General features: G+C 44.9%; 1 protein-coding gene across 2 annotated transcripts in view; it reads left to right on the top strand.

Annotated features, from left to right (window-relative positions):
* Window positions 1-22,436, top strand: part of LOC141145771 (uncharacterized) — a 58,532-nt gene extending 36,096 nt beyond the window's left edge. For both annotated transcript variants that reach the window (XM_073632650.1, XM_073632649.1), the window contains 5 exons: window positions 4,167-4,262; window positions 5,992-6,093; window positions 7,708-7,813; window positions 12,414-12,530; window positions 22,012-22,436. In XM_073632650.1, the coding sequence (XP_073488751.1) occupies window positions 4,167-4,262; window positions 5,992-6,093; window positions 7,708-7,813; window positions 12,414-12,530; window positions 22,012-22,084 (494 nt within the window). In that variant the 3' untranslated portion in view covers window positions 22,085-22,436. The remainder of the gene's footprint in view (window positions 1-4,166; window positions 4,263-5,991; window positions 6,094-7,707; window positions 7,814-12,413; window positions 12,531-22,011) is intronic.
* The last annotated feature ends 2,927 nt before the right edge of the window (window positions 22,437-25,363 follow it).

Raw genomic sequence — 25,363 nt, 5'->3', positions numbered from 1 at the left:
GCCCTGCCTCCAGCTTCTATAGTCAGCCTAGGGGTCCATGTATGGATTTCCTGTTCAAAGTTATGTGTCCTCCAATCACAGAGTTGTTTAATCTGCATTAAGCAGAGAGCTTTACCGCTACACCACGGCTCGCATTTTATAAATTGTCCACAAAACGCATGCTACGGTGTGGAGTATCCTAGCGATGTAGAGTGGGAGAGCAGATAGCGATATCCGTTCTTCGTTATGGTTAAACTGAAACTAAAGTTGGTGATACTCATCTTGGCGCCAACAGTCCAATGCCAATGAGGTTCCTCCCTGGTTCAGAGTGAAGTGAAAGTCTCCCTATGGTCACACATCCATGACATCCCTGAGGTGTGTGTGGCAACCTCAGCCTGGACTCCAACCAGGCCACGTCCCCAACGCATTTCGCTCTGCCCCTGGGGGCTTAGTCATGGGGAGCTCAGGGATGTCATGGATGTTCGGCCATAGGGTGACTTTCTCTTCACTCTGAGCCATTTCGGGACCCTGGACAAGCTCCCTCCCGAACCAGCACTTCCAGCGCTGGATGTCATAGGACTTGCACCCCCTCTAATAGAGCCTGAGCAGCACACGAAGCAGGTCTTAGGACCCTCCCTGGTGCTGGCATCTTCTCCTCGGCATCTTCCAGGAGCCGGACTTCAGACTTTCTTGATTGGCTGGCGCAGGATGATGTAAATCCCACGCGTTCAGACATCCCGGTGCACAGGCACAGTGCCGGATGTATACCGAGCTACACATCCGGTAGATCGCTTCCCAAGGGGGCGGCTAAATGCAGCGTTAAGGAGGCAATCCTGACACCTCCTAAATGCCTGTTTTTTTTATTTCTAATTTTTTTTGGAGCTAATGTGTCTCAACCACGGGCCAAGCATTTGGCTCACGGCTGCAGGGTGTCCTCATTGACATGAATGGGTGAGTTTTACAGGTGTTGCCATCTGTCAACTCAACAAGCCACGTTAAATTTGCCAAAGCATTGCATAGTACATCCCCCTCTGTCTATATGTTGGGTTTAGGTGAGTGGTGGGTAGGCGGTGAAACCACGGCTCATCCATCTGGTGTACTGCCCCCTGGCAACCCATGTGAAAGTGGCCTAAATGACCACCAAAGTGTTGGTTAGTGGTAGTGTAGGTTGAAAGGTTAGGGTAAAGTTTCATAGTTGGCTTCTGAAGGTTTGGTTCAGAGTCAGGCCCGGGCTCAGTTTAGAATGTACTTGTATATGTGAGGATTGCTGATTCCCCCGGAATGAAGGAATTTGGTGTCATCTCCATCCCCAATGTTGGTGGCTGCTATATTATACGTTTCATATTATGCAGCATATTTTCCTAGAGATAATTTCACTCCAGAAACACCAGACTGTGGGTAGGATTAATGCCCCTTACCAATTCCTTCGTTATTGTTTCCAGTCGTTGGTCATAAAAGGTCTAAAGCCTCGTACACACAATCGGATTTTCCACAGACGAAAACCTCGGACTTTTGTCCGAAGGCGTGTGCCTGGATTTTGTCTTGCATACAAATGGCAAGGAATTGTCGGCTAACAAACACGAACGTAGTGATGTACTACGTGGTTTTTCAGCTCTTTAGCGCCACCCTTTGGGCTGCTTCTGCTAATTTCCTGTTAGTAGAAGCTTGGTGAGTATTGATTCGCGCTTTTCATTTTGCGCTTTTCACTTAGCACTTTTCAGTTTGCGCTTTTCATTTCGTACATTTCAGTTTGTTTCTGAACGGTCGTTCGTCAACCAGCCATGTTGCGGAATTGGAGGAGATAACGTGTTATTTATTATTGGCCTTGGAGTTATTGCTTCGAGGAAAAGGAGGAGGAGGATTTCTTGGACCAAAAATTGGTTGATTTATTAATGGTGACCAATTATGTCATATGCCTTTGCTGCGGGAGCTCCAGGAGAATAATCCAGATATTTTTCGGAATTATCTCCGGATGACGGACCCCTGCTTTCACCAACTCTTGACATGAGGCTTTTATTTTATTTTTTGGTTGAATAATAATGATTTGATTTGGTATATTTTCTATATTTTTGGATACATAGAATGCAATTTTTGCTTAAGTTCTATTGGCAGATAACATGTCTAATTTTATATGTTTTCTTTTTTTTAATGCAAAATTGTGGAGAATAATACTTGGCTATGTGTTTTACTTCAAATGACAGTTTGGGAGTCGGCAGTTACATTTAAAAAAATACAATGTAAAATTGACAAGGGACACCAACATAGTTGATTTTAAAAACTACGAGGATAATGGTGTTGTGGTAATTTGTCCAAAAAAAAAAAAAAAAAAAAGTATAATAATATTATTCTTGATATCACTAGAAAAAAAAAAGCCTTTGAAAATTCGTTTGCAATAAACTCCATCAGTATCACCAGCAAAGCAGCTTCATTATTATCCCATTAAAGAAGAAGAGAATTGTGCGCTGCATTTCCAGATTTCATAATTTGCCGCGTCACGAATGTTAATTCTCCATTACGAACGCGAGTTTACAAGACCGACCGCTTCCGGCTCCTCCTTGCTTCCGAGCATGCGTGTTTGTACTTTGGACTTTTGTCCGACGGACTTGTGTACACACACTCGGAAAATCCGACAACAAACCATTGTCCGCGGAAAATTTTAAAACCTGCCATCCAACATTTGTCTGCGGAAAATCTGACAACAATTGTCCGATGGAGCGTACAAATGGTCAGATTTTCCACTAACAGCCTGTCATCACACAATACCCATCCGAAAATCCAATCGTGTGTACGCAGCTTTAAACCGAGCGTGTGATTAAATGACTTATAAGCAAAGGATACATCAATGAAAACAGCATGTCACGACATTTAGGAGAGATAAAGCAGCCGAAGTTATGTGCAAATCTCCACTTTTTCCTGTAAATATTTAGCTTGGTCCTGCCACATTTACCTCCCTGTTAGTCCTTTAAAATTAAAAGGCTTTAAAAAAAAATAGCCAAGATATGGACCTACAAATATTGAATTTTTTTTTTTTACAAGCAGTGAATACATTCTAAAACAAACCCTCGCTGGCCTCTGTAGCCACCTGCACTCTGGTGAGATTCATCCTCAAAGTTCACAGCCAGAGCAGCGAAGTCCTGAGGTCAGATGTCAGCTCTCTGCTCTCTCCCCTCTTCCTGAGCTTCTACCCTGTGTTTACATTAGAGGTTAGAATGATGGAAGGTACCAAACTCACTGCTGGAAGAGGGGAGCAGAATTTGAGAATGAATTGCTCCACAGTGACTGCAGCTAAAGAGGTCAATGTGGGCTTGTTTGAAAGATTTTTTGCTGACGAGCGTGTGATGAAAAGAATTCTAACCAGAGGATACCATCACTGAAAACTGCATGTCGCAGCAATCAGGAGAGATAAAGCAGCTGAAGTTATGTGCAAATCTCCACTTTTCCTGCAAATATTTTGCTGGGCTTTGCTAGACCTCTACATCCCTGTTAGTCCTTTAAAGTTAAAAGTCTTTAAAACATAGCCAAGCTATGAACCTGCACGTTTTTTAATGTTTCTACCAAGTAGTGGATAAAACCTAAAGCAAGCCCCTCACTGACCTCTGTAGCCACCGGCACTCTGGGGAAACTCATCCTCAAAGTTTATAGCCAGGGCAGTGAAGTCCTCAAGTCAGATCTCGGCACTCTGCTCTCTCTCCCCTTTTCCTGATTTTCTACATTAGTTAGTTAGAAGGATGGAAGGTTCCAAAGCCACTGCTGGTAGAAGGGAGCGAATTTGAGAATAAATTGCTCCACAGTGCCTGCAGCTAAGAGGTCAGTGTGGGCTTGTTTACTGCCTGTTAAATCTGTACAAACAGCTACATGTGCAGAAGTAATTAAAATAGGTAAGATGTTTTATCTGCAAAAGCAGTTTACTGGTGAGTTCATCTCTGTCACTCTGCTCATTCCTCCTGTCAGCATGCTTCCTGAACTGATTAATGGCAGTTTTACTTTAAGATGAGATTTGCACATAACTTCAGCTGTCCGCATCTTTGGATCTACTGACTGTTGGGTTATGGTTAGGTGACCTCTGCTTTCATCATATGCTCTGTGTGAACTGCTGAAGTGTGTGATTTATATGACATATTTTACATCCAATCAGATGCAGCATTCGGAGTATATGTAATTGGGTATCTGTTTATTCCTGTTCCCAGCGCTCTGCACCCCGCCCTGCCTGAACGGAGGGAAATGCATTGACGTCAACAAGTGTGTGTGTCCCAACGGCTGGCTCGGGGCACGCTGCCAGATAGGTGAGAGATTTTCTATGTGTTGGGTGTGTGATGAGCACAGGTGAGCAGTGGCCCCCGAATGAGCTGTTTACGGGCCCCCCCCTAGCCTTCCTATTGGGGATCTGCCCTGTAGCTGCCCCCAGGCACCGACCTACCCACCAAATAAAGAAAAAAGGAGGGCGCACCTTTCAGTTTTGAGGATACCCATTGTTCTGAGGAGGGCAGCAAGACCTTTGACATTCCACATTCTAGCCAAAGGGTTGGCTGCACCACCTACCTATAGACTAAGCCCCCAAGCGCAGGAGATTGTTTTGTGTTGTTTGGACCGACCTACCCACCAACAGACAGACAGACTTCCATTCCATCCATCTCCTTTTTTGCAGATTTTGTCCCAAGGGACAAGAAGAACAATTTTGTTGTCGGAGGGCAAAGAAGGTTGGGGGGGTACAGGATACCCAAAAACAGCAGCACAAATTCCCACCGTTCAGCAGTATCTTGTAGTATCTTCAACCTCTGCCACAGGCTAATTCATATTCCATAGGCCAGACGGACTGCTACCTTTAAGTTTCTGCAGCCCTTCTCATTGGATAGTTGGCGTGTGCACAGGGTGTGCCAGGTGTGCCCAGGCACACCCTAATCACCCCGTGCACTTTAGTGTTATCGCTCTGTGTAGCAGCGGAAACAGGGGAAAGATCTCCCTCTTACCGGCTCTGCCATAAGAGAAGTGTTTATGCTCTTCTCTTTCAATGTGCAGGGGTCATATATATGTAGACACCCGCACACGCATGTGTGTTTGAGCTTCAGGGTGCACACCCTAATGCAATAGGCTGTGCACACCTATGGCTAGGAATCATAGACTTACAAGCCCGTGTAGAACCTTTAACCAGTCATGGCTGGTGGTATAATTTTTTTCGGGGCGGGAAACAATCCACATGACGCTGCCCCCGTCATTCAGGTCACAGACAGACAGGAACCACCCCCCCCCGGGACGGTCGGTCACCAGCCCAGCACTTACCCCATCTAGGTCACAGGCAGCGCTGGATTCCATTAATAATGCTTTATCTGCCCTTACTCAAGATGGCTTGACTAAGGGGTGTTTTTTCAAAGTGATTTCTCAACAGGCATGAATGGATGGGGGAGTTTGCATTGAATATTAAAAATGAATTAAAGAGGGTTTTGTGAAGGGTCCAGTCCTGGCCTCCTAGGCCTGCTGCTTGGGGAAGGTGGTTATCCTTTGTAAGGATGTTTCCAACAGCTGGGGCTCTCTCTCCTTAAAATCAAGGGGCCGTCAAGACTTTTTCAGCTTCCTTCCCCAGGCAGCAGGTCTGAGAGTCAAGGGACCTCTTGACTCCCACCCTACTTAAGCCTGAGAGGCCAGGACTGGACCCTTCACACACACATACTCCCCAGAGAATGCAAGGAGAGGCAAAGGACCTCTGGATCCCCACCCTCCTTAAGCAGCAAGCCTGAGAGGCAAGGGACCTCTGGACTCCTTAAGCCCGAGAGGCCAGAACTGAACCCTTCATACACACATTCTCCCCAGAGAATGCAAGGAGAGGCGAAGGACCTCTGGATCCCCACCCTCCTTAAGCAGCAAGCCTGAGAGGCAAGGGAGCTCTGGACTTCCATCCTCCTCAAGCGGCTGCCATTCAGTGGTTATGGATGGTGTAAGACCTGGTGATCTTAAGACCGGCAGTGATGATGTGACAAAATCAAACATGATTACAACTTTCTTGTCTTTCACTTCCAGAGCCTGTGCGCTGTGAGAAGCCATGCCAGAACGGGGGCCGATGTGTGGGGTACAACATCTGCAGATGTCCTGCTGGATTTCAAGGGCCTAAGTGCGAAACAGGTGAGAGACATCATCACTGATCCTAAGCCATCTTCATTGAGTTATGATATCGCATAACACCCACTGAAAGTCCCATTACATGGGTTGAATATTGGGGCGAATAGACTGTTCACTTTGCAAGTTCAGTTGCACTCTTCAAGGGAATTTTCATCAAAGCTTACCAAATGAGGTGAAGCTTTACATTTTGTTTTGTTTTTTTGCTGTTCAACACTAAACAAAGTAACAAACAATATGAATGAAAATGAAATAAAAAAATAATGATAAAAAAATAGCAGAAAATAGCTAAGGGGAGAAGGAAGGAGTTGAGTTAAGGAATAATTCCAGGTATTGGTATGTTGTACATAATTATATTGGTCTAGCTGTGCCGATGCTGCTGGAAATCACTGAAGTAGACATCGCTGCTCCAGTGATCTCCACTAGATTCTGAGTGACGTGCTGAGTGGTCAGCCCGATGCATTGTGAATGCAGGAGGCACAGGCGCCATGTCGAGAATGCTTTGCATTCTTTAAATGAATGCAAAGCATACTCTGATTGGATGCGATAGAGAACATGATATCACTTCCCCCGCCTCTCCACCTCATCCAATCATGACATAATTTATATGACATCCTATGCACAGACATCCCAACCTGCAAAATCTAATTTCAGGGAGGTGGGCATGGCTTAAACCGTGCTACATATTGCGCGTGGCTTAAATGGGGTGTGGTTTTATAGAGTCTGAGATGACTTACATAGTGCACAAAGTAGTAATGTTAAATAGGGAATGTACAGTGCGGAGTGTATGGCGGTGGGTAGTTTGTGCAGGAGAGGAGTGCAGAGTCTATGTAGGTGGGTATAATGTGCATGTGAGGAGTGTGGAGTGTACAGCGGTAAGTATTATGTGCAGGATGGTGTCAGTAGGGCAGTGGACGGTGTCAGTAGTTCTTTATTTTTATTATTTTTTTTTTAGAATTGTATTTTTTTAAATAATTTTTTACAATTAAGTTTTTGATTTTTTGTTTTTCACAATGATTGGGGGTGGGGGTAGTGGGCAGTGTCAGTAGAGCAGTGTGTCAGTAGTTTTTTGTTTTTATTATTTTCTCTATTATTTTTTTTACAATCTTGTTGTTTATTATTTTCTCTAAATAATTTTTTAAAATATTTTTTTCACAGTGCTTCTGGGGAAGGGACGGAGAGTATGTGGCGGTGATGGTGTCAGTAGGGCAGTGGATGGTGTCAGTAGTTTTTATTTTTACTTATTGTTTTTTTACAATTTTTTTTTAAATGCTTTTTGGGAGGAGGGGGTTCAGGCAGTGGACAGTGTTGGTAGGGCAGGGGGGGTGGTGTCAGTAGTTTTTACATTTTATATATTTTTTTATTATTTCCTTTTTTATAATTTTTGTTCACAATTTACTTTTTTAATATTTTTTGCATTTTTTTTTAATCAACCCTGTTGGGGGGGGGGCTTTGGTGAGATATCAGGGGTCTATACAGACCCTTTGAGACAGAGAAAGAGGCTGAGGACATGGATTTCCCAGTCCCTTTCTCAGCATTGAAGATGAATGGACAGGATACAGCGGTGAAGAACAGAGCCTACCCCCCTTATTATCTTTCATCTCTCTGGCTCTCTTCCAGCTGTCGCTGAGCCCTGTGTACCACCCTGCCAACATGGGGCAACCTGTAAACCCTTCAACAAGTGTGAGTGCGTGCCGGGCACTGCGGGACATCGCTGTGAGAGGCTGTAAGTAGTTCTGGTATGGGGGTCAGTAGGTGTGAGCATGCTGGTATTAGACAGTTATCTCTCTCTCTCCCTATCTCTCTCTTTCTCTTCTCTCCCCCCCTCTCTCCCTCTTTCTCCCCCCCTCTCTCTCCCCCTCTCCCTCCTCTCTCTCTCTCTCTCTCTTTATCCCCCCTCTCTCTATTTCTCCCCCCCCTTTCTCTCTCCCCCCTCTCTCACTCTCTCTCTATTCCCCCCCCCTCTTTTTCTCCCTCTCCCTCCCTCTTTATCTCTCTCTCCCCCCCACTCTCTCTCCTCCTCTCCTTTCCTCCCCTCTCTCTCTCTCCCTCTCTCTCTCCCCTCTCCTTCTCCCCCCCCCCACCTTCCTCCTTCCTCCTCCTCTCCTCTCCTCTCCCTTTCTCTCTCCCTCTCCCTCCCTCCCCCCTCTCTCTCTCCCTCTTTCTCCTCCCTCTCTCTCTCCCCCCCTCTCTCTCTCCCTCTTTCTCCCCCTCTCTCTATTTCTCTCCCCCCCCTTTCTCTCTCTCCCCCCCCCACTCCCTCTCTATTTCTCCCCCCCTCTTTCTCTCCCTCCCTCTTTCTCTCTCTCTCCCCCCACTCTCTCTCCTCCTCCACCTCTCCTTTCCTCCCCTCTCTCTCTCCCCCTCTCCTTCTCTTTCTCCCCCCCCCCTCTACCTTCCTCCTCTCCTCTCCTCTCCTCCCCTCTCCCTCTCTTTCTCGCTCCCTCTCTCTCTCTCTTTCTCGCTCCCTCTTTCTCTCTCTCTCTCCCTCTCCCTATATTCTATTCTATTCTATTCTATTCTATTCTATTCTACAGCCTTAGTGAGAATCATGATCTTATTTCACTTTTATACCTCACTGCATTTATTACAATATGTTTCCATTTTGTATTTGAATTAATTTTCAAATGTAAAGTCGGATAATTTGTTATTTCGTTTGGGTATAATTTATTTTGGATTCATTAAAATTCGTTACTATTGTGACTCGGGAATTTGTATACGTCCGAATCTCCAAATAACATAAATTTCATCCGAATTTTGATTCGTAGCGGAGTGAATTACACATGTCTAGTGTTAGTATAACTCAACCCAACAACACAAATGTCATATATTGAAGATTACCAGTCCTTTGATTTGATAGCTTATTCGTTATTTTCTTTATCTTTACCTGGTGATCCTGTCTGTAACACACTTCCTGTCCCACGGTGACAACGCTCCTCACTGTACAGAATCTATGAAGGAGAAGAGTTGTCACATGTTTAAGTGCAACTCATAAGTCATAACATAGAGTGAAGGTTTTCTGTGGTTCACAGAGGTCAACTGGGAGGGAGGTTTAAGATATGACTGCAGAGTGAGCAGAACAACACCATATTCATGCAGGATCTACGGGTTGTGCCTAAAGCAAAAACATGAAGCTCCAACCTCCAGCTCTCAGATTGAACCATTACACTTTGAGATGAAGTTAGCAGGTGCCACCGAATTACTGGCCACTCTTACATTAAGGCAAGCAGGACCACCAGCACCATTCCTGAAATTGCAGAGGACTCGCTATAGACAATTCCAGAGTTTTTGATATTTCACAGTTCTTTGGCTGCTGGTTCAGCCCTGAGTTTAGGCTGGTAGTGATGATCGGATGAAAATTAGAATTTGCGTAAATTTTACAAACCTGAGAATTCTTCCAACTTCAATTACTGAATTATTATGAAACTTTTGTGACTGATCTTCAGCTAACGACGATCCTTAACTCAACAATAGTTACGAATGTTCTATGTCATCCTTTCTCAAACTTTTTTCCCCAAAAAAACTCCTAAAATAGTTTTCAGGTCTCAGGGGAACCCTTACTAAAACCAGTGCGTTAGGGTCAATGGGAAAAATGCCTCTTACATTGGCAATCAGTTGGGAAAATGAAACCCATACATTGGTGGTCACAAATGTCACTTTTACTAGATTTGCACTGGCGTTTGAACTATGCAAGCAGCACCAAATGAGAGGTCAACTAGCCATATCTCAAGGAACGCCAAGGAACCTCTGGAGGAACCCTAGGATTCCACGAAACCCTGGTTGAGAATGGATGTCCAAAATCCACTTACTCAACCATAAGGTCCCATTCACATTCTTCTCAGGGGTGATTCTTTTTCTCTGGACGTTTAGAATGATGGACACCAGTCACCTTGGTTGAGGTTTTTGTAGTTTTTTTGCACTAGTGCAGGGGTCTCCAGACTTTCTAAACAAAGGCCGAGTGGGCAGTGGGAGTAGAAAATGCGTTGGCGTCAATAGAAGCGAAAATGGCTCAGGCTTAGTTGTCATTAGGAGGAGGAATTGTCCCCCAGCGAAAAGTGCTCCTTCATTGGTGTCAATAATAGGAATAGTGCCCCATCATTGATGTCAGTGGAAGGAATAGTGCTCCTTCATTGGTGTCAGTCATAGGAATAGTGCTCCATCATTGGTGTCAGTGGAAGGAATAGTGCCCCATCATTGGTGTCAATGGTAGCAATAGTGCCCCATCCTTGGTGTCAAAGGAAGAAATAGTGCTCTAACATTGGTGTCAGAGGAAGAAAAGGTGCCCCATTATTGGTGTCAGTGGGAGGAATAATGCCCCATCACTGGTGTCAGTGGAAGAAATTATGCCCCACTGTTGGTGTCGGTGTATGGTATGATGCCTCATTGTTGATGTCGGTAAGATAGTAGAATAGTGCCTCAAAACAGTGGGAGGAATAGTGCCTACAGGGCTGGATAAAGGCAAGCAGAGGGCCACATCTGGCCCATGGGCTGCAGTTTGGAGACACCTGCACTAGTGCAGAGGTCTCCAAACTTTCTAAACGAAGGGCCAGGTTACCGTGCCTCAGCCTTTAAGGGGGCCAGACCGTGGCCAGTGGGAGTAAAAAATGTCTTATCTTTGATATTAGGGGAATTATTAGTGCCCCATCGTTGGTGTCAGTGGGAGGAATAGTGCCCCAGCATTGGTGTCAGTGGGAGGATTAGTGCCCCATCATTGGTGTCAGTGGGAGGATTAGTGCCCCATCATTAGTGTCAGTGGCAGGAATAGTACACCCCATTGGTGTCAGTGGTAGGAATAGTGCTCCATCATTAGTGTCAATGGGAAGAATAGTGCCCCATCATCAGTGTCAGTGGGAATAATAGTGCCCCATTATTGGTGTCAGTGCGAGGAAAAGTGCCACATTGTTGGTGTCAGTGGGAGGAATAGTGCCCCCAAGGGCCAGAGAAAGACAACCAAAGGGCCACATTCGGCCCCAGGGCCGCAGTTTGGAGATCACTGCACTAGTGCAATGAGAACAGGAAGGGAGTGGAGGGGGCATTGGATACCTGTAAGTTTCTACTTAGGACACAGTAGTCCTTCGTCTTCTTTATATCTTTTCAACTTTCCGAGGCCCTCTCTCACAGGGCCATACCAGCTGTACTCTTAGGGGTGTATTTAAGAAAAGTTTGCAAAGCTATTCATCCTGCAAAACTGCATGTACATTCATTTTGTATGAATGCAGGCAAAATCAAATGTTACCAGGCTATTTGCATCCCAGGGCAGATGTTCTTCATCCAGAATCGGGAAAATATCATGTTATGGCCACTAGTTGAAGCTGATAATAAGTATTTCCTCATCAGCTCTATCTGGTAGCCATAAAGTAGTATTTTCCTGATTCATGCTATTCTTATGAATTAAGAACATTTGACCAGGTGGGAAAAATAGCCTAATAACATTTTGCCAGCATTCACACAGAATGAATGTAAATGCAGTTTTGCAAATGTTTTATAAATATACCCCATAAACTTTAAATTGACTCCCAGACAACTGAGGATCTAGTGGTATCTCAGTCTAATGCCCCGTACACACGATTGGACTTTCCGACAACAAAACCGTGGATTTTTGTTCGAAGGTTGTTGTCTCCAACTTGTCTTGCATACACACGGTCACACAAATGTTGGCCAACAATTACGAACGTAGGAACGTACAAGACGTACAGCGAGCCAAGAAAAAGGAAGTTCTATAGTCATGTGATATCTCCATTGCGAACGCTAGTTTTACAAGACTGAGCGCTTCCGGCTCGTACTTGATTCTGAGCATGCTTGCACTTTTGTGCGACGGACTTGTGTACACACCATCGGAAAGTCCGACAACAAAGTTTTGTTGGTAGAAAATTTGAGCACCTGCTACCCAATATTTGTTGGCGGAAAGTCCAACAACAAATGTTCGATGGAGCATACACACGGTCGGACTTTCAGCCAACAAGCTCACACCCAACATTTCCCATCGGAAAGTCCGATCGTGTGTATGCGGCATTTGTATTCAAAGTAGGATAGCTTAAAAAGGTTCCTGTGTTACTTTCCTAGTCAGTCAGTCACTTACCACCGCCAGAGTGAGGGACAACTGCAGTCCACTTCCTCTAGGACTAAATAGAAGTCCATGGCAGCCAGTATCTTCAAGGGTTCCTCTCAAGAGTGGAGGTCCTTCCATCACTGCAAATCCTTAGAGCCAAAGTCATAGGAGCTAGACAGGTGTTACACTGAGCAAAAACACAGAATCCCAAAATATAGTAAAAATGTAGAAAATGACTACATCCCTATAAATGATTGTTTCCCATATTCTCATTCAGGACATGCCCTATCGTTACCACCAAGCTGAGCACGTCAAGAGCCGTCCGCCAGGGGGTGCGAGAGAGTTACGTGGAACGCTGTGGTCCCCTGGGGGTCCAATTGTGTACCAAATATCGGTGAGTACCACCCAGGTTTTAGGAAAGACCCATAACATACCGCGCTTTTTGCTGGTCAATCATTTCATGGAAAAGCACGACTGCAAGGCACAGTTCCCAGAATTGTTTGTACCGTGCCAAAACCTCCAGCCAACAATCAGAAGCGCAGTTCCCAAGATTGTTTGTACAGTTCCCTCAGCTCCAACCAAGAATCAGATCACACCTTTCTTCGACACAGAAATGTAAGAAAAATTAAAGATAAGTGCTGGTCCATTTCTAAGGATTACTGCATTCCTACTACACTTCGAGTATACTTGTAGGAGCATAGGCTTGCGCACAAGGTGTGCCAGGTGTGCCCAGGCACATACTAATCACCCTGTGTAGCACAGATTCCCCCTACTGCCCTGGCTCTCCCCCCCCCCCCCCATCTTCCCTCCTCTCCTCTCTTCTCCCCCCAGCTGTGTATATGCAATATGTAATTTACCGGCCCCTTTCCTTTCTGAAAGAACATCGAGAGTGATTGGTAGTGTGTGTTCGAGCTTTGGGGTGCACACCCTAATGCAATAGGCTGCGCACACCTATGTGTAGGAGTACTTGGGGCCCACCCAAAAGAAGCAGAGTGGGGCCCACCTTAGAATGTGGGCGCGCAGCACTTCTCGTGGGTGTGGATTATTCTGAGCAAGTCGCGGAAATATTCCTGGCTTTGGGTACATGGTGTGATGGTGACAGCCCAACATATTATACAACGCTACAGTAGTACAGTATATCTTGACAGGGGAGGGTAAAGGGAGCAGGGGTTAGGAGTGTGTAATGCATAGTTCAGTAGTATATACTGTATGTATTTATACACTATATTGTCAAAAGTATTGGGACACCTGCCTTTACACGCACATGACCTTTAATGGCATCCCAGTCTTAGTCCGTAGGGTTCAATATTGAGTTGGCTCCGCCCTTTGCAGCTATAACAGCTTCAACTCTTCTGGGAAGGCCGTCCACAAGGTTTAGGAGTGTGTCTATGGGAATGTTTGACCATTCTTCCAGAAGAGCATTTGTGAGGTCAGGCACTGATGGCTTGCAGTCTCCGCTCTAATTCATCCAAAAGGTGTTCTATCGGGTTGAGGTCAGGCCAGTCAGGTTCCTCCACCCCAAACTCGCTCATTCATGTCTTTATTGACCTTGCTTTGTGCACTGGTCCAAATCATTTGGTGGAGGGGGATTATGGTGTGGGGGTTGTTTTTCAGGGGTTTCGCTTGGCCCCTTAGTTCCAGTGAAGGAAACTCTTATGCCTTGTACACACGGTCGGACATTGATCGGACATTCCGACAACAAAATCCTTGAATTTTTTCCGACGGATGTTGGCTCAAACTTGTCTTGCATACACACGGTCACACAAAGTTGTCGGAAAATCCGATCGTTGTGACGTAAAACACGAACGTCGGGACTATAAATGGGGCAGTGGCCAATAGCTTTCATCTCTTTATTTATTCTGAGCATGCGTGGCACTTTGTCCGTCGGATTTGTGTACACACGATAGGAATTTCTGACAACGGATTTTGTTGTCGGAAAATTTTATATCCTGCTCTCAAACTTTGTGTGTCGGAAAATCCGATGGAAAATGTGTGATGGAGCCTACACACAGTCGGAATTTCCGACAACAAGGTCCTATCACACATTTTCCTTCGGAAAATCCGACCGTGTGTACAGGGCATTAAGGTGTCAGCATACCAAGAAATTTCAAGCTCCCAACTTTGTGGGAACAGTTTGGGGATGGCCTCTTCCTGTTCATACATGACTGAGCACCAGTGCACAAAGCAAGGTCTGTAAAGACATGGATGAGGGAAGTTTGGGGTGGAGGAACTTGACTGGCCTGCACAGAGTCCTGACCTAAACCCAATAGAACACCTTTAGGATGAATTCGAGCTGAAACTGCGAGCCAGGCCTTCTCGTCCAACATCAGTGCCTGACCTCACAAATACGCTTCTGGAAGAATGGTCAAACATTCCCATAGACACACTCCTAAACCTTGTGGACAGCCTTCCCAGAAGAGTTGAAGCTGTTATAGCTGCAAAGGGCGGAGCCAACTCAATATTGAACCCTACAGACTAAGACTGGGATGCCATTAAAGCCCCTTGCACAGAGAACGTTATAAAAATGCCAGTAGAGTTAGCTGTAGAATGAGTTTGTGCACTAGCATTTTTCAGCGTTTTTTAGCTTCTGCATTTTTTAGCTTTTTTTTTAGCAAAACTATACTCCCACAAAAGGTTTAAAAACGCTCATAGATGCTGAATAAATGCATTTTTCAGTGGTTTTTTTTTTTTAGCTTTTTTTCACAGCTGAAAAACTCCTCTCAAAACCCACTAGTTCTGGGTTTTTTTCCAGCCAGAAAATGCTCCTGACAAAAAAATGATAACAGCCTATGTGTGCATGGACATATAGGATAATATGCTGGGGAAATTGTTGGCTGCAGAAAAAAATGCCTGAAGCCAAAAACAGCAGCTGTGAAAACATTCAGTGTGCATGAGGCCTTAAGTTCATGTGCGTGTAAAGGCAGGTGTCCCAATACTTTTGACAATATAATGTGTATATACAGTATCTCACAAAAGTGAGTACACCCCTCACATTTTTGTAAATATTTTCTTCTATCTTTTCATGTGACAACACTGAAGTAACAACACTTTGCTCCAATGTAAAGTAGTGAGTGTACAGCTTGTATAACAGTGTAAATTTGCTGTCCCCTCAAAATAACTCAACACACAGCCATTAATGTCTAAACCGCTGGCAACAAAAGTGAGTACACCCCTAAGTGAATACTGGTCACTGGAAGTTCAACATGGCACCTCATGGCAAAGAACTCTCTGAAGATCTGAAAAAAGAATTGTTGCTCTACATAAAGATGGCCTAGGCTATAAGAAGATTGCCAAGACCCTGAAACTGAGCTGCAGCACGGTGGCCAAGACCATACAGAGGTATAACAGGACAGGTTCCACTCAGAACAGGCCTCTCCATGGTCGACCAAAGAAGTTGAGGTCACGTGCTCAGCGTCATATCCAGAGGTTGTCTTTGAGAAATAGATGTATGAGTGCTGCCAGCATTGCTGCAGAGGTTGAAGGGGTGGGGGGGGTCAGCCTGTCAGTGCTCTGACCATACGCCACACATCGGCGTCCCAGAAGGAAGCCTCTTCTAAAGATGATGCACAAGAAAGCCTCCAAACAGTTTGCTGAAGGCAAGCAGACTAAGGACACAGATTACTGGAACCATGTCCTGTGGTCTGATGAGACCAAGATAAACTTATTTGGTTCAGATGGTGACAAGCGTGTGTGGCGGCAGCCAGGTGAGGAGTACAAAGACAAGTGTGTCTTGTCTACAGTCAAGCATGGTGGTGGGAGTGTCATGGTCTGGGGCTGCATGAGTGCTGCCGGCACTGGGGAGCTACAGATCATTGAGGGGACCATGAATGCCAACTTGTACTGTGACATACTGAAGCAGAGCATGATCCCCTCCCTTCAGAGACTGGGCCGCAGGGCAGTATTCCAACATGATAACGACCCCAAACACACCTCCAAGACGACCACTGCCTTGCTAAAGAAGCTGAGGGTAAAGGTGATGGACTGGCCAAGCATGTCTCCAGACCTAAACCCTATTGAGCATCTGTGGGGCATCCTCAAAACGGAAGGTGGAGGAGCACAAGGTCTCCAACATCCACCAGCTCCGTGATGTCGTCATGGAGGAGTGGAAGAGGACTCCAGTGGTAACCTGTGAAGCTCTGGTGAACTCCATGTCCAAGAGGGTTAAGGCAGTGCTGGAAAATAATGGTGGCCACACAAAATATTGACACTTTGGGCCCAATTTGGACATTTTCACTTAGGGGTGTACTCACTTTTGTTGCCAGCGGTTTAGACATTAATGGCTGTGTGTTGAGTTATTTTGAGGGGACAACAAATTTACACTGTTATACAAGCTGTACACTCACTACTTTACATTGTAGCAAAGTGTCATTTCTTCAGTGTTGTCACATGAAAAGATAGAAGAAAATATTTACAAAAATGTGAGGGGTGTACTCACTTTTGTGAGATACTGTATGTGTGTGGTCCTTGTCAGTTCCGGTGCGTGATACCCTCCCACCCATACCTCCTTGCGTATTCTTTTTCTATAATCATACATTACTTATCTTGGGTATGCCCCCTTTTCTTCAAACCTTAGATCACCCCAATTCCTTCACATCTCAGATCACCCCAATTCCTTCACATCTCAGATCACCCCAATTCCTTCACCTTCACACCACAGATCAACCCAATTCCTGCACCCTCAGAACACATGAAAGACAACGCAGCTAGCCACTCACAGGTGTCAAAAACAGCAGTAGGAATCAGCAGATTTCTGCCCCTGCCATTTGCATTGTGCCTAAACGCGCGTGTGAGTGTAGCCTTAGAACAGGGGGCGGGAGCTATTACTTTAGAAAACAAATGACCAAACCCTGGTATAAAGTGCAGTTCCCTTTATAAAACTTCTAAAGTAGTGATCACAAAGCCAGATATAATAGAGTACTCACAGAGCTAGTGATTAAGTAAAGCTCCTTTATAACTGTCTCTGTGAGTAATGCTTTATACCTGGCTTTGTGACTGATGAAAAGCCAGTTATAAAGCATTACTTACAGAGCCAGTTATTAAAAAAAAGATCATAATTAAAGGAGCACTCTCTGGCCCTGGAGCATCAGATCCAACCCCTTCACCGGCGGGAAGACAGGTGGGCCGTGGGCGTACACCAGCCGCACTGCTTTCCCTATAAGCAGCTGCAGCACCTCGCCGGCTTTCATGTGCGGGAGGCGGGTCTGAGACCTACCTCCCGCACATGAAAGCCAGCAAGGTGCTGCAGCTGCTTATACAGAAGGTGGTGGTGCGGAAGGCCTCGGCCTCGGCTTCGGCTTCTCCGTCCCTCCGCCTCTACTGGCGTCCTGGTTACCAGGACCAACAGCTGCGGGGTGCATGCGTAAACCGGGACTTTCGGTTGCCATGGAACGCCTTGGTGGGTGCGGGATTGGAGAGACTCTTTCCTCTCCTCCCACCACCACAAGCATATGTGGCACATCCACCCGCGGCCGGCCCTGCCAGCTCGTCTTAAGACATGTTGCCCGTTGCCCCCGCAAATGCCCGCTGCGACCTATGGCCAGTCTGGTGTCATTGCTGTAAAATGCCATATTCTATAATACAGTAGAGCTGCACGATTAACTGGTAAAAAATTGCGATCTCGATTCAACCCCCCCTCACGATCTTAATCCGGCATTCCCATGATTCAGTGCAGAGCTGTTCTCTGCTCACAGCTGACAGCTGTCTATCGAATACACTTGTTGTTTACAAGTTAAAATCAGTGAGTTTGTTAGAAAATCACTTAGAACCTCCAAACGTTATATATATATTTTTTAGCAGAGACCCTAGAGAATAAAATGGTGATCGTTGCAATATTTTATGACACACTGTATTTGCACAGCGCTCTTTCAAAAGCAATTTTTGGGGAAAAAAATACACTTCAATTAATGAAGAAAAAAACTAAATAGTAAAGTCATAGCTCCCAACTGTCCCTGATTTCGAGGGACTGTCCCTGATTTGGAGCAATGTCCCTCTGTCCCTCTTTCCTCCTCATTTGTCCCTCATTTTGATCTGATCTATATAGATGTATATAAAATGTACTTTTTATCTATCAAAGTGTTTCCCAGCGCTAAACCTTTCATCTGATTTCTAAGTTGCTGAATTTGTAAATTCCAAAAGCCAATATAAAGGAATAGTAGTGATAAAAAAAAAGCACTTGTGGGTTTAACCAATTTTGTTTTTTTGTACAATTCTCCTTTAAGGGGGCGTGGCCAGGGGGCGTGTCCTATGCCTGTATACTTTTGCTGATAGGTGTCCCTCATTCCCATCCCCAAAAGTTGGGAGGTGTGGTAAAGTTAGCCCAATTTTTTTGTATAATGTGAAAGATGATGTTACGTCGAGAATTGTGATCTTTATTCTAAGAAAAAAAAAATCGTGTTTCTCATTTTATCCAGAATCGTGCAGCTCTACAATATAGACAAAGTTTAAAATCCACACGTCTTTACTTAAAGCGGAACTTCAGTCATTTTTTTTATCTTTCCATCTATTAAATCTTCTCCCCTTGTTGTTAACTTTGGATAGTAAAACATTTTCTTTCTGCCAGTAAATCCCTTATACAGCCCACTTCCTGTTTCTTGTCTGGTCATTATCCTATTATGACATCATGCACAGCTCTCTCTCTCACTCTTGTGAGAGTTTGCCGGGAAGGGGGGGGGGGGGGGGGTTGAGTCATAAGAGGGCCAATGAGAGCTGCAGAGCTGGAGGTGTGTGTCTGTGTAAATCCAGGAAGTGAACAGGCAGCAGCTTCAGCTGTCCACAGTTAAAATGGCTGCAGACAGACTCAGTGGAGGGAGATTTCTGCAGCATATTTGGCAAGTACAGAAATCACAGTATATATGAAATAATATGCAAAGTGGTTGGAGGGAAGCTCCAGAATGGCAAAGATGTTTTTATTACAAATTATGTGAGTAGACTGCAGTTCCCTCTTTAAAGAGGAAGTAAACTCTGTGTGTTTTTTTTCCCCTGTAAAGTAAAGGCATAATGTGCTAGTATGCATCACATACTAGCACGTTATGTGACACTTACCTGCAAACAAAGCCCGCGTTGTCCCCGTTGCAGGCTGCATCCATCTTCACCTGTCTTCCTTCCAGGGCCACGGACTCCAGGTGTGTGACTGGCCGGAGACACACGTGATGTCACTCACGGCCGGTCACGGCACGCGCTCCTGAAGAAACGGCACGGGCGTTCCTGCAGAGCGCAATGCGCCGATGACATCATCAGCGAAGTATACAGTATACATCAGCGCACGTTTAGGAGATATTTAAAGTACCTGAAGGGAAGCCTTATTCTAGGCTTACCTATAGGTACAAATTACAAATGGAGCTTTACAACCTATTTAACCACTTCACCCCCCGAAGAATTCGCCCCCTTAATGACCAGACTATTTTTTGCGATTCGGCACTGCGTCGCTTTAACTGACAATTGCGCGGTCATGCGAAGTGGCTCCCAAACAAAATTGACGTCCTTTTTTTTACCACAAATAGAGCTTTCTTTTGGTGGTATTTGATCACCTCTGTGGGTTTTTTTTTTTTTTTTTGAAAAAAAAGCAATACTTTTTGCTATAATAAATATCCCCCAAAAATATAAAAAAAAACCAAATTTCTTCCTCAGTTTAGGCCGATATGTATTCTTCTACATATTTTAGGTAAAAAAAAAAAAACAAACAAAATGCAATAAGCGTATATTGATTGGCTTGCGCAAAAGTTATAGCATCTACAAGATAGGGGATTTATTTATGCCATTTTTATTGTTATTTTTTTTTTTTTTACTAGTAATGGCGGCGATCTGCGATTTTTATTGGGACTGTGACATTGCGGCAGACACATTGGACACTTTTTTGCTACCATTGACATTTATACAGCGATCAGTGCTATAAATAGCCAAATGTCACTGGCAGGGACGGGGATAACACGAGGGGGCGATCAAGGGGTTAAATGTGTGTCCTAGGGAGAGAGTCTAACTGTGGGGGGATGGGACTGCCTGGAGGAGGAGACCAATCGCTGTTCATACTTAGACCCCATACACACTATTAGATTTTCTGCAGATTTTTGTCTTCAGATTTACCAAAACCATGTAGTGCGAGGGCCTGCCTGATTGTATACAAATTGAAACTCTAATGCCGCGTACACATGATCGGATTTTCCGGCAGAAAAGGTTGGACGGAATCATTCCGTCGGACAATCCGATCGTGTGTGGGCTTCATCGGACCTTTCCTTTTGAAAATTCTGACGGACCTAGAAATAGAACATGTTTCAAATCTTTCCGATGGACTCAATCCCTATGGAGAAAACCGTTCGTCTGTATGCTAGTCCGACGGACCAAAAACGATGCAAGGGCAGCTATTGGCTACTGGCTATTGAACTTCCTTTTTCTAGTCCCTTCGTATGTCATCGCGTTCTAAACGATCGGACTTTGGTGTGATCGTGTGTAGGCAAGTCCGTTTCAGCGGAACTCCGTCGGAAAGAGCGTCAGAGTCCACTCTGACGGAAAGTCCGCTCGTGTGTACACGGCATTAAGCCTCGTACACACGATTGGATTTTCCGCAAAGCGCCCGACTTTTGTCCGAAGGGCGTGTGCCGTGAACTTGTCTTGCATACAAACGGCACACAATTGTCGGCCGACGTACACGAACGTAGTGACATACTACATGGAATTTCAGCTCTTGAGCGCCACCCGTTGGGCACCTTCTGCTAATGTCGTGTTTGGTGAGCACTGATTCCGAGCATGCGTGTTTGTACTTAGGACTTCTGTGTGTACACACGATAGGAAAATCCGACAACAGACCGTTGTCCGCCGAAACATTTACTAGCCTGCCATCCAACATTTGTTGGCGGAAAGTTGGCCAACAATTGCCTGATGGAGCGTACCAACGTTCGGACTTTAGGCCAACAGCCTGTCATCACACAATTCCCTGCCGAAAATCCAATCGTGTGCACGAGGCTTTAAGGTTTGACCTCAATTTATATAGCTTTGGAAAATCTGAAGACAAAAATCTGCAGAAAATCTAATAGTGTGTATGGGGTCTTTAGTATGAGCAACAGATCTGTCTCCTCTCCCCTGACAGAATAGAGATCTGTCGGTTTACCATGACAGATCTCCGTTCTGTCTCTGTCAGGAGGGATCGCAGGTGCCCGCCTCCGTTGTCGCGGTGCACGCCCCCCCAGTAGTCAGCAGCTACAAATACTGCAGCTGCTGACTTTTAAAACATGGACACTTACCTGTCCAGGGCGCCCGCGATGTCGGCACCCGAGGCCGAAGCGTCTCTCCGTCTCTCCGTCCTCGGGTGCTGCCGCCTCCATCTTCGGTAAGGGAATCAGGAAGTGAAGCCGTGCGGCTTCACTTCCCGGTTCCCTACTGCGCATGCGCGAGTCGCGCAGCGCAATACGGATGGTCCCTGCTGCCTCTGGGACCCGTGTGTTTCCCAGCAGGCAGCGGGGGGGGGGGGGGGGGGGCAACAGGATGTGGCGTAAATACCCGCAGATTCTGCGGCTATCTACGCCGGAAGTGGGTACAGATACCTGTAATATACAGATATCTGTACCCCCCTCCCCCCTGAAAGGTGCCAACTGTGTCACCGGAGGGGGGGAGGAATCTAATGAGTGGAAGTTCCACTTTTGGGTGGAACTCCACTTTAAAGTAGCTGACGTATAGTTACAGCGATTTGGCCAGGAGAGCCAACCTGGGCTCGGCTGGTTGTCTAGTGGTTAATTTTCGGGTAAACTGGTTACACCCCCCCCACCCCCCTCTTATAAGGCAGGTCCCAGGAGATGACTTTTTGCTTAAAAATTCTGGCAGAGTTGTACTTGGGTTTGACTGTTTTGGTGTTGATGGCCCTTCTGAATGTTGGTGTCTTCTGGCAGGATCAACCAGGTCCGGGTGTATGTCCAGGCATACGTGGTCGGCTACAAAATCCAATGTCCTACAAAGACCTGAGCATGAGGATCCCGCCAGTCCTGACGTTTGTCTCCAGGACACCCCCGGACAATCCATGTGGAGAGAGGACAATACACTGAAGACCTTCCTGAAGACTCCTTATACCGTAACTTGTATCAAGAAGAGACTGAAACACATTATTGGTCGCCAGTACTGAGCACAAAATGCTTTTTATTTTTTTTTTTTATTCTTTATTATGGTGCTTCATGCTGCAGTTATCAAGATTAAAATATTGGCAACAAATGGAGAATCTTACCATGATGAGAAATATCGGAAGATATGGGGCCCCTTATCTTGCCTATATAGAGAGGGGCTTTGAGAGAAGATAGGTAGGGTTGTTGGCGCCCTCTGCTGGGAGAGGGTGGGAGGGGAGGGGAGGCTTTTTTTTTTTTTTTTTTTTCCCCTTTCCCTTATTTTTTTGATATTAACATGAGGTTCTCGTGGTCAAAGAAAAAGAGAAGTCATATTTTGTTTATGGAACTGATCACAATGGATAGTTCGAGGAAACGAATATACGTTTAAGATATCCACTTCAGCCCCAGAAGATTTTACCCCCTTCCTGACCAGAGCTTTTTTTGCGATTCGGCACTGCGTCGCTTTAACTAATTGCGCGGTCGTGCGACGTTGCACCCAAACTAAAACTGACGTCTTTTATTTCCCCACAAATAGAGCTTTCTTTTGGTGGTATTTGATCACCTCTGCGGTTTTTATTTTTTGCGCTATAAACAAAAAAGAGCAACAATTTTGAAAAAAAAAGCATTATTTTTTACTTTTTGCTATAATCAATATCCCCCAAAAATATATAAAAAAACAATTTTTTTTCCTCAGTTTAGACCGATATGTATTCTTCTACAAATTTTTGGTAAAAAAAAAAAAAAAACATCGCAATAAGCGTATATTGATTGGTTTGCGCAAAAGTTATAGCGTCTACAAAATAGGGGATCGTTTTATGGCATTTTTATTATTCATTTTTTTTTTTTTTTTATTAGTAATGGTGGCGATCTGCGATATTTTTATCAGGACTGCGACATTATGGTGGACACATTAAATTAAATCTATACTATTTTGGGACCATTGTCATTTATACCGCGATCAGTACTATAAAAATGCATTGATTACTAGGTAAATGACACTGGCAGTGAAGGAGTTTACCACTAGGGGGCGATCAAGGGGTTAAGTGTGTCCTAGGGAGTGATTCTAACTGTGTAGGGGTTTGGGCTTCAAGTCACATGACATCGATCATTGCTCCCGATGACAGGGAGCGGTGATCTCTGTCATGACACAAGCCAGAACGGGAAAATGCCTTGTTTACATAGGCACTTCCCCATTCTGCGGCTCCGTGACACGATCGCCTGGGACACCGGCGGAAATCGAGCCCGCCCGGTCCCGCGGGCACGGTCACGCTGTACGTGACGGCGCGCGCTCGCGCATGCTATCCCTGGCTCTTGTAGGGGACGTACAGGTACGCCCATTTGCCCACCGCTGCCATTCTGCCGATGTATATCGGCGTGCGGCGGTCGGCAACTGGATAATGTAGAATGACAAGGCAATAGGGTTGTGGTATAGATAGAGGTGGTATTGTCAAAGTGATGTTATAGTGGTGATATATTTGCTTTTGATAATTGTATCGTAATCTCTATGAAAATTAAGAATTAAAAAAAAAAAAAAAAAAAAGATTGAAATATTGGGACTTTATTCAGAAAATATGAAAGCTGTACTGACTTCTTTGTATTGTACGTAGAGTAAAAACTTTGATCAAACTTCTCATTTGCTCCTTGAATTTGCTGCAGATTTGTACACAGCCTGGATATTTCAGACCTGGGGGGGGGGTTACAAAATCAGTGGTAGGTTCTCGTGTCCCTAAAATTTTCTCAAAAAGTTAAGGATTTGGGTAAAATGCAATGAACTCGGTGGGAAGGTGCTGGGTGGACGTCTTATAATGTCCTGGACCTTAAGCCTAGGTTCACACTACTGCGATGCGATGCGATGTACTGCGAATTTGTGTGAGGCGCGAATTCTCCTTGCGATTCGGGGTGGACAGGTGTCGAATTTACCGCAATTTTTTTACCGCGATTTTCAGGAGGCAGACAGTGAACAATTCGCAGAGATGTGATGTGAACTGCGTGCTGCGAGTTTACTGCAAGTTCAATTGAAGCCTATGAAGATAAAAATTCGCACTGCACCATAGGATCGCATCGCATCGCACCCGCAGTCAACACACACAGTACCCTTTTTTTTTTTTTTTTTCTCGCACCAAATTTGCAAGGCATAGATGTGAACCAAAGTCATGAAATACTGTGTTTTTTTACATGACTTTGCGAATCTGTGTGCTCCTAAACGCATCAAATCCGCTGTAAATTTGCATCACTGTGAACCCAGGCTTCCTTTGGTCCCACCAAAAGAGGACCCAACTCAGCCTGGAGATATCAATACGCTGATTAACCGCTTGCTGATGTACGTCGGCAGAATGGCACAGGCAGGCAAATGGGCGTACCTGTACGTCCCTTTAAATTTGCTACCTATCGAGCGCCCATCGCACGAGCGTGCCCGCTCGATGTTCGCCGGCGCCCCGCGATTGTGGTGTGGAGAGGCAGAACGGGGAGACGACTATGTAAACAAGGCATTTCCCCGTTCTGCCTTGTGACATAACAGGGATCTATTGCTCCCTGTCATCGGGAACAGCGATGTAGCCCATCCCCCCCCACAGTTAGAATCACTCCCTAGGACACACTTAACCTCTTGATCGCCCCCTAGTGTTTAACCCCTTCACTGCCAGTGTCATTTACATAGTACTCAGTGCGTTTTTATAGCACTGATCGCTGTATAAATGACAAAATTATGTCCCAAAATAGTGTCAAAAGTGTTCGATGTGTCCACCATAATGTCGCAGTCACAATAAAAAAAAAAAAAAAAAAAAAAATCGCAGATCGCCACCATTACTAGTGAAAAAAAAAATTAATAATAAAAATGCCATAAAACTATCCCCTATTTTGTAGACGCTATAACTTTTGCGCAAACCAATCAATATACGATTATTGCGATTTTATTTTTTATTTTTACCAAAAATATGTAGAATACATATCGGCATAAACTGAGAAAGAAATTTTTTTTTTTTATATATTTTTTGGGGGATATTTATTATAGCAAAAAGTAAAAAATATTGCTTTTTTTTCAAAATTTTCGGTCTTTTTTTGTTTATAGCGCAAAAAAAAAAAAAAAAAAAAAAAAAAAAAAAAAAAATCGCAGAGGTGATCAAATACCACCAAAAGAAAGCTCTGT

This window comes from Aquarana catesbeiana, linkage group LG05 (assembly GCF_042186555.1).
Source record: "Aquarana catesbeiana isolate 2022-GZ linkage group LG05, ASM4218655v1, whole genome shotgun sequence".
NCBI classification, from domain to species: Eukaryota; Metazoa; Chordata; class Amphibia; order Anura; family Ranidae; genus Aquarana; species Aquarana catesbeiana.
This window is presented reverse-complemented; position numbering and strand designations above follow the sequence as displayed.